Genomic DNA, 11,823 nt, shown 5'->3' with positions numbered 1-11,823 from the left:
AAATGACTTGCTAGCCTTTGTCTGGACAAAGGGACAAGGTTTTTCATTCTTTTTCTACCATAACACATCTTCTGTCGTGACAATTTTTCTTCCAAATACGTCTTGTTAAATCTTTTGCACCCCAAAATGCTGCGCATACAGTTGCTAATGCAATATTACACGCGTGCCTTTAATGTTGAATCTTACAGGTCGTTGGCGCGTGACAGTGACGGCGGTGTACCAGTGGCATGAGCCGGTACCGGAGAAACCACACCAGCTAGTGCAAGAACTTTGACGTCTGCCATTAATCGACTCTGTCGAGCCAGACTCCTCCAGGGAAGACCTCGTTCCCGGTTCCTTATGCACTTGTCCATCTCAATGCCACGTTTCACACACCCTCGCACCTGCTCCTGGGACAGGCTGGGATCGCTTCCCTGCCCCCAAACAGCTTTGGGATTCTGTTAGTTCCGTGTTAATGAGTGCGGGTCTGGCCGGAGGTCGTGTTCTGCGAGTAAACGTTTACTTTTTACCAGTATAAAGTGTCACGTCCCCCCAGCAGCTGTGTTTCACCATGAAGAGGAGGCTTGGAGCGATAGCACAGGGATGAAGTAGAAATGACGGGACGACATTACCCGTCACAGGAGAAGAAAAACCGCAGAATTGCATTGTATATAGAACGAGGGAACTTCTGTCGTGAAAGTTTTAATACTGTCATTATTCTCTGATCAGTACCGTTAATTCTAAATAATCGATCACAAAAATATCAGCCAGGGGAAAAATCGATCACACCATTTCTGACGATTTGAAAAATTAACTTTCTAAAACGATTATTAAAAGAAAAACAAAATTAATAAAACAACAAAACACCGCAGAAATGACGTTTTCGCTGTCTTCAAAAATTACGCAACACGTTTTGCTGCAACCCGATCGTTCATCTGTGCCAGGCGGTGTACAGGTGTGTGTGATCACCTGTCTGGGCGCATAGCCCTCCTGCTCCTGGACATTTCCATGAGGAGTCTCCATGTGTGATGGGAACTGGGAATGACGTTTTATAAACCAATGTATTACAGTTCGGCTGTTTGTTTTTGGCTTTACCATATTCTTTCATTCTCTGTAACTTTATGCAGTAACTTTTTTTACATTTAGTCTGTAAAATAAGCAGCAGTATAACCGAACACGTCGCTATTCCGATACTTGAACGTTTGTCAATGAGCCTACATGTAATAGAACCTCACAAGGCAACATCGTCTTGGTCTTGCATCTTTTACCGTGATTCCGTGTCCGAATACGCGCATGGATCTGCGTTAAAGTGACTGATTTGAAACGTGGTGGTGCTATTGCCTAAACTAATTGCCCCAGCTCATATGCAGAGCTGCAGTCTAAGGGGGCAGGACGAGGGGTGGGAGGGCACGAGAGAAAACCGAGCCTGAGCTCGCGGCTCCTCTGAGAAACCCGGACAGCTCGAGCTGAAAACTTGGGAGAAGTTGGTCTTTTTAAACCCCTTTTTCTTACTTTAATAGTACAAACGTTGCCTAATTTCCGTTAAATATTTCTAAATCTTCCTCATCGTCCAAGAGGACCGAAGATGATTGGCGGAGTGAAACAGGAGCGAGGCGAATGGGGCCGCGTTTACCCGCATCAGGTGAGCAGGTGACCTGCAGGTCTGCAGCTCCAAGTCTGGGCTCAAGGGACAGCTTGGCGTTTGTTTGTTTGATTTGTTTGTTTATTTATTTATTTATTTGGTCCTGAATAGTCCTAATCACCTATGTGGTTACACTGGTTTCAAATTTGACGTTACATTGGGGGGGGGGGGAGTGTTTTTTTTTAAATGAACCCTATTTAAGATTAAAATACAATTTAAATATATAATTTTCAAACATACGATTATAGGTATTCGTTTATTTATTGCTTCCTTTTTAAAGCTTTTTACTCAGGTTTGCTTTTCAGTGAGGCCGGAAAAAATCACAACACCCTAATAATGAACTTTTAGGGTATCAACAGTAATACTTAATCGGTAGGCCGTAGGCTACCTGAAACACAACGATGATAAAACAGTATAAAAGGAAATATCATTTAAAATTGTTACGCTTCTTAAAGGAAATTGTATTTATGGCAAAAAACAAAACAAAACCCAGCAGCTTCAGTGTGAATAATAATAAATGACATTCATAAGATAAAATCACGCAACTTTCAAGCAGTAACGTGCGGGTGAGCGAGGCCCCGTGTGTTCCGCGTGTCTCAGGCTGTGTGTGGTCTGCACTTCATTGATTGACTCCGTGATTGTGCTGCGCGTTTCTCACACTGACGCGCGTGTATGACTGCGAAACGGCGCACGGGTTGTTAACCAGGGAGGCGTTTCATTATTCTGACAAAGGAATAAGGGAGACGGACTTAAAAGGCCCGAATTATTACCGACAGTGTGCTGCCAAAACTGAACAACGGGGGACGGCAGAATATCCCTCTGTGACCCCCCCTTTGACAAGAAACAGAAGTAATGCGGACGGTAAGTGACTTAAAAGGGGGCAAAACAAGGGTGAAAAGAAGAGGCAGACTATCGGGATAATGGGGTTATCGGCTGGGTGGGTGGCCGGAATATTTTTACATGGAGTTACCCAAGTTATAATGAAATCAGGGATACGGATCTTAAAGGAGGTGTGAGCAGCGATTGGGCGGTGGAATTCCAATCAAGACAGAATGCGACATTACGACAAAACATGATGATCAAACGACACTAACGTCGCGGTTGATGGGTGGCTCATACACTACGGGTTTTCAGCGTTCGCTGATGAATGTTTGTCTTTTCCGTTCAGGTCTTCTGTGGAGGAGAAAGTGTCCAACTCAGCGGCGGGGCGTACTCCTCTCCAGAGCACCTCTATCATAGCTTCAGCCCACAGACAGAACCAGGGACCGCCGGAGACTCGGGCCGGCTCGAGAGCCCGACGTGCGTCTTGGCACAGCAGCAGAGGTGTCCGGACACCGACCCCAATGGAACAGAGTTCCCAGAGCTGAAATCTGTGTATCGGCGCTCGTTCAACCATGCCAAACCTCCTTACTCCTATATCTCGCTCATCTGCATGGCCATCCAGCAGTCGCCAGAGAAGAAGCTCACCCTGAACGAGATCTACGACTGGATCCGCCATCTCTTCCCATACTACCGGCAGAACCAGCAGCGATGGCAGAACTCCATCCGCCACTCGCTCTCCTTCAACGACTGCTTCGTGCGCGTGCCGAGGTCACCCGGCTCTCTGGGGAAAGGCTCGTTCTGGACCCTCCACCCAGATTCGGGCAACATGTTCGAGAACGGCTGCTACATGCGGCGGCAGAAGCGTTTCCGCTGCTCGAGGGCGTCGTCACCGTCCGCCGCCGAGAGCGCCCCAAAGAAACGGGCGAGGGAGGATGGCAAGAAGAAGAGGTCAGAGGTCAAGGTTTCGGCGGGGTCGTCCATCTCCCCTGTCCCACCTCAGCCTCCAGCTCTTCTGCCAGTCCTGGACTGCCCACCCCTGTCCCGCTCGTCCTCTAGTAACCTGCCTCTGCAGCACGCTGTCCCCTCACCCGCTCTGTTTCCTCCCACACTCGCAGAGCATGCCGCACACCCAGCGGGAGTAGCCTACCCCGCCATGGCCACGCCCGGGGGGAGGCTCCAGCCCACCGTCTCTCTCCCCGCGGAGCCGTGTGGCCACGGGGAAGTGTTCTTCCACCGGCACGTCTCCGTGCCGCCGCTCGTGGACTTCCAGTTCTACGAGGCTCCCGTGAGCTACCCAGTTTACTGCCCGTCGTCTGCTTCCGGCGTCCACCACTATAATCCCTACGCTACCAGCAGGGAGGATGCCACATATGTTGGGGACTCTGTGTACTGTTCTGGGATCAGCAGGTGCCCAGTGCCAGTTCTGAGCTCCTCCTGAAGCGTGCTTTTAACTCTGAACTACTGAAGAGCCACTTTTGCTTTTTGACTGACTTCTTTAAAAACTTAAAAAAAAAACATTTTAAATTTTTTTTTATTTTTTACTGTATATAAAGATTAAATGTTAGATAATAAACATGCCCTCAAACAAGTTGTTTTGTCGGTCATTATTTATTATTAAATTAAATTTGGCTGTAAAACATATTTGATAGTATTCAGTTTACATTCCCATCTCATTCAAATTGGTTTTTAAAACACAAACTATTTAAGAAATTGACACACACTGTTGCATTCCTGAAATACCTCAGGTGTGTCTACAGTCAATTCACATTCACTTTAACTGTCTTGCGTTATAGTGTAGAAAAGTCACAGCACACTGTGGCATTCCTCATGCTGTTCTAAACATGATGGCCACACACGGTGTATTCCACCACACAGGCACAATCCATCACAAAGAATAAATGCTCCTAAAACTCTTAGGAACAGCAAAACTCAAATGATGAATAAAAACAAAATAAATCAATATTGATGTAGTGTGTACCATAAGTGCAGATGTTCATGAGTACAGTGAGTTATAATGACTTGCACGTTACATTAAACAGTTACTAGTTCTCATTATCTGATTAAGACGCAGTGTGTTGGTAATTGGAGGAGAGAGTGGAATGCAGAAAGTGTGCAGAATCCTACTCTGCTAAATAGTAACGCAGAGAAGGTTATTCAAAGGGTCTCAACCCCCACCTCCACCCCACCCGCCCTAACCTTTGTGTCCTGGGCAAGCAGCATTGTATACGAGTGTATGTGCACAAAGAGATGACACTGGCTATAATGGTGGACCTCCCCAAAGCTGTGTTGTCTTCAGTAGGGGCACGGGGACACCCACGGTGATCTGAACAGAGGCTACAGAAGCTTGAGGGACACAGAGCTCATGAGGGTTAAGAGCTGCAGATGCCGTGGTGCAGTCCGGAGGCTCGCTGCTAAACGCGAGACAACGTGACCACTTTTGCGTTTCTTGTAGCAGTGGATAGGGACAGGACAGATCAATGAATTGGCTTTAATTAATAAACACTTGGAGGAACATGTGTGGGCTGGAGGACAGAAGTAAGCTTTTGGAACATTTTGATATCGAAGTTATCACACTTCTCTGTCTAGGATTCAGTTTGTAGCCTCCTGTGTCTGCCGTTTGGCTTTAGCAAGGGTAGCCCACTTTTAATGAGATTACGTATTTTAAACACAAAAGGGCTAACTTTAATCCATTACAGTTAGACAAAAAGACACTAATCAGATTATAGACAGGCTACTCAGGCAATCAGATTAAAAGATCACTGCATAAAATGACAATACAGTGAATAAAGGAAAAAACTAGACATGTTGTACTACATAAAGCCAAAAGTCAATCTGCACTTTCAAATTTTAACTTGGCATGTAGCCAGCATGTGCAGTATATTGAAATATTTGCTAAAATGTCTAGATATGAAGGGGAGAATAAAAATAAAAATACATATAAAAGAATAATATTAGTTTAATTCATCTGAAAATAATTCAGGCCAGCAATGAAAGTATATGAAAGGACAGTCCTGTAACCATTTCTAGCCAAAATGTAATATAAAAGGCAATTGAGTTTATTCTGGTAATAGTCCTAGTAATAGTAAATATAATCTTTAGGTCATGTTCCATCTGAGTTTGGGTTGAAATTTAACAAAACCTGAGAGTGATATGTAAGGAAGTACAATGCTGCGTGTAGCATTTGGCCCAAAGTCATAACTGATTCAAAATGTCTGGCCTGACCTGCCACATCGGCGGCGTTTTGTTCCACATGTCAAAGGAAGGGCATGCGACTGGGCACAGGCTGGGTTCTGCAGTGTTGCCATGGCCACCAGTAGGAAAGACTGGGCCAATGCAGTTTACACAGTGGCGGCTCTTTCTTTAAAAAATCGCCTGTCCGTCCTGTGCGTCTCTGCTAGCGTCCCTCCGTCTCTTTTCACCAGGGCCAGGGTAAACATGCCTGTTCAAATAGCCATCACTCAAAGCCCACGTCAACCTGTTACCCCCTCACCCTCTGACCCCTCCCTGCCCGCCCACAGCCCAACTCTCCCACTGCCCCGAGGCCGCTGTCCCTATCTAAATATGAAAGCACCCAAACCTTTGGTGCATTTCAATTACTCAAAGAAGAAACCACAGCTACCTCAAGTGTAAAAAAAAAACCAAACAAACCAAAAAACCCGTAAAAGCTAATTCTGATTTAATAAATTAATTCATTGTGTTTTTATTTTATTTTTTTGCAAGGGAAGGCATTTCAATTCTTTATTTCTTTCTAATTCTATCAATCGCTCTGCCTCTCTGAGTCTTTTTCTTTTAATGACTCCCACTGTGATCTGTTCTCTTTTCTCTATTATTCTCCCTCATATCTCTCTCTTTCAAGCCGACCCACCTGTGTTTGCTCGGTGACAGTGCTGTGGTTCTTCCAGGCAGACCGATAAGCCCGCGGCAAATAACCTAAAAGGGCCCAGTGACTGCCTGCACCCACCCACCCGCCTTCATCCCTTTGTAATACTCCGTGTCTATTAATCTTTCGCTCTACGCTCCTGTGTTTGCTGTGGGGCTGTAACGCTTGCTCATATTCCAAATGCACAGAGTTATTGGAGTTTCAGTTGCACGCACATACATACGTGAGTGTCTGGCATCTGCTAAGGCACCCTGCTCTGATGTTTGACCATCTATTGCTTTGTTCTGGTCTGTCATGCTTGCCGATTGTTATTGCTCACTGCCAAGGGCACACATAGCCACTGGAGTTCGCAAGAGCAGCCTAATCGCAGAATTGGTCAAACTTACTGTTAGAATCCAACAGGTCGTCCAGGCCAACAGCTGAAAGTGTGCAAACCTGGGGTTTAAAGGACACAAAGTGAGTGAGTTTTTAAAGACTTGAATGAAAACCGATGCCAGTTTCCCCCTGTACACAGCTCTGAGTTCTGCACTGTGAGTCTGCATATCGTATGTTGTATCATTCAAAAGCCCCTGGTCTTTAATTAAATTACACTGTGTTTTATACAACATGGCTTTTTATATTATAGGATGTGAAGCACCCAAAATCTTTTAGTTATTAAAGCAACGTAAAAAAGTGGGCGTGGCTTGGATTTCATCGTGACCTTTTGGCTTTACTGATTCCTCTCATTCATCTACCAAATAAGGCAAAGTAAGAGTGCAGTGGAGTCCAAACAAAAACACACAATACATTCACTGTGACCACAAAATAAGATGTAAGACTGTTGTTGCTGAGAGATGTTTGGTTGTGTGAGGAGGCCTTGATCATCGTGTCATCATGTCATGTTACTATATCATGATGTTATGTCAGGTCATCATGTTATCATGTCATGTTATCATGTCATCATCATGGCATTGTCATGTCATCATATTATCATGTCATTATGTCATAATCATGTCATCATCTTCATACTTCATCGTATGCAGGGTCACATGACCTTGGTATGTGGGTTTAATTACCACATCATCATCCTTATTGTCATCTAAGTGCCACCTACTGGACCTTCCTGAAGATGTCACATTATCTTAGCTACTGAAAAATTTATGTGAATTAAAATTAAAATAACATGTTTCTTTAAAAACAAATTCAAATAAATTGACGGGAGAACCTGAAGTCATTTCGGAAATTCCGGAAAGTTGCCGAGTGATGTCACTGGTGGTAGTCAGAATTGGGAATTCCAACTGGTTAAAACATTTATATTAGCCAATATACTGAAAACTGATCCTAAATGTAAGAGGTCTATTAAGAGTTATTATACAGGCGCGTTTGATTGGCTAGCTAGAGAAAGCGGAAATAGCTCTTCATTCTGGCTGGCCTGTCACGGCTGTTCTCCCAGGACACGATGCAGTCCCTTCACTGTCACGCCCTGCTTCTTCTGATTCTCCGGCAACATCTTCACCCCTGACGCCGCCACACTGTGCTGCTTTTCCACTGTTTCTCCTCCTCTCCCTCCAATTCCTCCCCGTCACTGGCTCTTCCATCCAATCACAAACTCCATTCTTCAGCGTTCTGGTCTTTGTCATCCAGGCTTTCTGCTACTGTAACGTAAATGTTTAATGTGGCAGTGAATTACAGGAGTGTGATTTAGGAGTATAGTTTGAGAGTGTAATGTGGGAGTGTAATGTAGGAGTGTATCGTGGGAGTGTACTGTAGGAGTGTACTGTAGGAGTGTACTGTGGGAGTGTACTGTAGGAGTGTGAGATAACTGAGGTAACCAAGTAAAAAGGCATTAAAGATGGAAGCCATTTTGGATGTCCCCTGAGATTTTATAACCCTAGTATGATAAAGTTGTCCTGGGCATGTGAACATAATCATAATGTATTTGAATAAACTTTTAATTAGAGTCTCACAAACTGTACAGCATGTAACAGAGGAATTGATACATAAATTCCATTCAAAAGAAAATCCATAAAAGAAACCCACAGTGCTAATTAAAATGAACCTCCCATACATGAGACAGAATTTTGTGTTTGTGCTAACCTGTACACATCGTTTTTGTGTAATTACCTGCGCTCATATTACCTGTATGATCAGAAGTGTGTGGGCGGGGCTGACGGAGGGGAGAACTCAGGACATGGTGGGAGGACTGCTGTTTGTAACGGGACATGCTGCCTAGCAACCCTCTGAACATCCTCCACATGCATTGCACAAGTCTTTAGGTGCTGTTGCATCCTGTGGGTGAAAAAAAATCGCATTAGAAAATGGAAATATATATATATATTTTTTTTTTTATTATTATTTTTTTTTTTTTTGAAAACCCACCCTGTGGTCATCCTGAGTACATAACACGTCAGATCTTATCAGGTGTGTGTACAAAGATCAGATCATAGCAGACGTGTGTAAAGTACCTCTGAGAGGCTCTGGTCTCAATATCTGCTGTCATCAGGGGAAGTTCTCCAAGCATTTCTCATAAAGCACCTGTTCAAAATGGCAAAGGGCAACAGAAGGCGACTAAGTTTTATCCGACATTGGGAAAGACATGGTTGGGGCGTAATATTAATATGATTCTTCATATTGATGTATTCACAGGACCATTTGTGTGATTGTGTTGAATATCATTTTCACACAGACAGTACCAGACCACATACTGTATCAGAGATTTAAGAGAATTTTAATGAGATTTTGTACACACACACACACACACGATCAAATTACATTCAATGACCAAAATAAAAGGCTTGTGTGAAAACACAAGGTTTACTGTACAAGATACAGTAAACCTTGAAGGCTGTAAATCTTAGACAGGCCGTGTCGCTCATCCACCCGCAAGCCTGTGTTGTGTCGCCCCCTTTGGGTGTTCCCTATATTACTCCACGTTTAGCATTCAGGTTTCTGGGGCTGAGTGATTCAATTACAAGACCAAATGCGGTGTAAAAACCGGGATAATATAGTATGTTTGTATGACTAGATATGAAATAGTACAAGCTAAGTCTTAATGTAAGACTTCTAACCCCCTTAAGTGAAGTTCATATCCAGTTTTATAGCTGTCACTGTCATTGGTAATAAAACATGCAACCGAGGCTTGTTTGAAGTCAAAGAGCCTCCCCAACGACTACGGATAGTATTAAGATCCGTAAAAGACTTGCCTGCGATCTGCGATCTGCGATCAGTCTTTCAGACTGTAAGACGGCAGGAATCAGCTTATATGGGAATAACGTTTTAAAATGTACTGCTATTCGGGGGTTATTTTTTTCCCTCATCTAAATACATGCACAAACACATACGGTACATACTGTAACCAACTCTATAATCTGGAGGACATACATAGGTACGATTACTAGGAACCAATACATCGCAGCCGTTGCGTCCTGGGACTCCACAATCTGCGGCACGGCGTGTCACGTGCGAGTGTTGACGTTCGCGTGGGTTAGTCCGCGTCCGTCGCCCGCCTCTCCAGTTCGGCGGCCGTGCTGTGCGGGTTTGTGGCTCCGTGGCGCGCAGCAAAACGGGTTTTGGGGGGGTCGAGTGCGACTCGTTAGTTCGCAGCGATGTGCGAAGTCTGAAACGAGGGGGAAACTTCCGCGGGTCCTTCGCTGTGGTCATGGTCGGCGCGGCCGCGCAGGCGCTGTGGCGCCACCTGCCCCTCGCGCTGAACACGGCGCTGGTCTTCTCCGTCACCGCCGAGGTCAGCTACCTCGTGCTGCTCGCGGCGCCCCTCGAGCCCTCGCAGAAGGAGAGCGCGTGGAAGGCGGCCCACCTCTGCGCGCAGTACTTCATGCTGGGGAGCATAACGTGGAACGCGTCGCTCTTCCTCAAAACGAGCCCCAGTATTCGCGGGGTGTTTTTTAGCGGAGATTTCGTGGGGCAGGGATGGAGGTAATTCCCGCCGGTGCACTGCCGAGTGTTTATTTCTCGCTCTTCTGTTCAGATTTCCGTCTTGTAAAGCTTAACAAGGTGTGCTGTTGGTAGACGTAACAGGGTGTGTTGTAAGTCACCCGTCTCCCTCCCCCTACAGGTACTGTTACACCTGCGAGACACACACCCCTCCACGATGCTCGCATTGCTACGACTGCAAAGTGTGCGTGCTGCGTCGTGATCACCACTGTGTGTTTTTTGGCCAGTGCGTGGGTTTCCGCAACTACAGGTACTTTCTCAGCTGTCTGCTGTTCATGTGGTCCGGTCTGTTGTATGCTGTGGTGATGAATGCCGAGGTCTTCATCATCATCTTGAAGGAAGGCGTCACGTTTCACAGTGTCGCGTTGCTCTTGCTTCCCTGGATCATGCTCGTCACGGGTAAGTAGGCGTGCGTTTTAACGTCTCTGAGCCCTGCATTCATAAGGACAGTCCCGTGTCCGACACCCTCCCTGTCCCCGACTGAAATACGCTGTCCTTTGTGTTTGCGTGACCTCGTCCACCGATTCCAGGTCAGGTGACCGCGCAGGCCTTTGCGTTCGCGTTCATCGCCGACACCTGCGTGGTAGGCTTCTTGCTGGTGTCTGCTTTCCTCTTCTTCCACGTGGGGCTGATGGTGAGGGGGCAGACCACGAGGGAGTGGTACTCGTCCCGCCGGCCCTACAGCTTGGGGCCGCTGGCCAACATCCGCGAGTGCCTGGGCGTGCGCTGGTACGTCTGCTGGCTCTGTCCTCTCATCCCCTCCGCGCTGCCAGGAGACGGCATCAGCTTTAAGGTCACTGGCCCCCTGGAGCCCATGCAGTGATTGTCGTGCACAGTTTTCCTTCCTAAAAACGTACCCGGATGAGTGTGAAATTAGAAAGTGGAGTCTATACTAGCTGTCTTGGGACGACTACCAGCAGTTATTTCATGTGAGCAGATGTAGTATTCAACTCAGACACGGAGGGTCGCAGTCGGTGGATGATTCTGATTTGATTTTAATGAGATTATCTTACTTGCAAGGAATGATGTGTACTGTGATGTGGTTGTTGCATTTAATCAGAAATATAAAAATTGTTGCAGTAAAAGTCTTGCCATGATTTTGTATAACCCATTTGGTTTAACTCGTACCTATTGGATTGAGCTAATTAGCAACTCCAGGTGCTGTGAACTACATCCTGGCCAAGTCTTTTCCTGAACCCCAACTATGCATATCTGAATTTACTACTACATTTATGTTATGTAATTATTGTCTTAAACCACATGGTTTTTATTGTGTAGGCAGAATTCTTATTTTTTTATTTCTGTCCATGCAGTTTCACTTTATTTTAATTACTCATTTATGTGCCACATGACATGTTAAAATCTATATGCCAAGGTATTACTGTTATTTTTCTGAGTTAATAAAAACATTTTGTACCACATGCAAGCCCTCACTGTTCTTGTTATGAGTGATTCTGGTGTTTGTCAGTGTAGACGTTTATAGACATTCAGAGGTTTACAGCTTTAGGCTGTATCTATCCAGTATCTAAATAAATTATTCATGGAGCCAGATGCACTGTAGTAACTGCGT

At 45.4% G+C, this 11,823-nt stretch overlaps 2 protein-coding genes and 1 long non-coding RNA gene across 3 annotated transcripts; 2 read left to right on the top strand and 1 right to left on the bottom strand.

The window, feature by feature from the left end:
* Nucleotides 1-1,564: 1,564 nt before the first annotated feature.
* On the top strand, nt 1,565-3,881 carry foxa (forkhead box A sequence). Its single transcript, XM_027024087.3, has 2 exons — nt 1,565-1,621; nt 2,790-3,881. Exons 1-2 carry the CDS (start codon nt 1,565-1,567, stop codon nt 3,879-3,881), a joined length of 1,149 nt encoding a protein of 382 aa, XP_026879888.3.
* A 3,130-nt stretch (nt 3,882-7,011) lies between these two features.
* Nucleotides 7,012-9,820, bottom strand: LOC113586149 (uncharacterized). The gene is made up of 4 exons (XR_003411582.3): nt 9,684-9,820; nt 8,768-8,837; nt 8,442-8,591; nt 7,012-7,957 (listed from the first exon to the last, which is right to left on the bottom strand). It is a non-coding gene; the product is annotated as an uncharacterized LOC113586149 (long non-coding RNA).
* zdhhc24 (zDHHC palmitoyltransferase 24) lies at nt 9,789-11,674 on the top strand. The gene is made up of 3 exons (XM_027024086.3): nt 9,789-10,235; nt 10,375-10,652; nt 10,784-11,674. The coding sequence occupies exons 1-3, from the start codon at nt 9,961-9,963 to the stop codon at nt 11,074-11,076; spliced, it is 846 nt and encodes a 281-aa protein (XP_026879887.2). The 5' UTR covers nt 9,789-9,960; the 3' UTR covers nt 11,077-11,674.
* The last annotated feature ends 149 nt before the right edge of the window (nt 11,675-11,823 follow it).

This window comes from Electrophorus electricus, chromosome 16 (assembly GCF_041902795.1).
Source record: "Electrophorus electricus isolate QZ-2024a chromosome 16, ASM4190279v1, whole genome shotgun sequence".
Lineage (NCBI taxonomy): Eukaryota > Metazoa > Chordata > Actinopteri > Gymnotiformes > Gymnotidae > Electrophorus > Electrophorus electricus.
The sequence above is the reverse complement of the archived record's forward strand: the minus strand, read 5'-3'. Positions and strand labels throughout refer to the sequence as shown.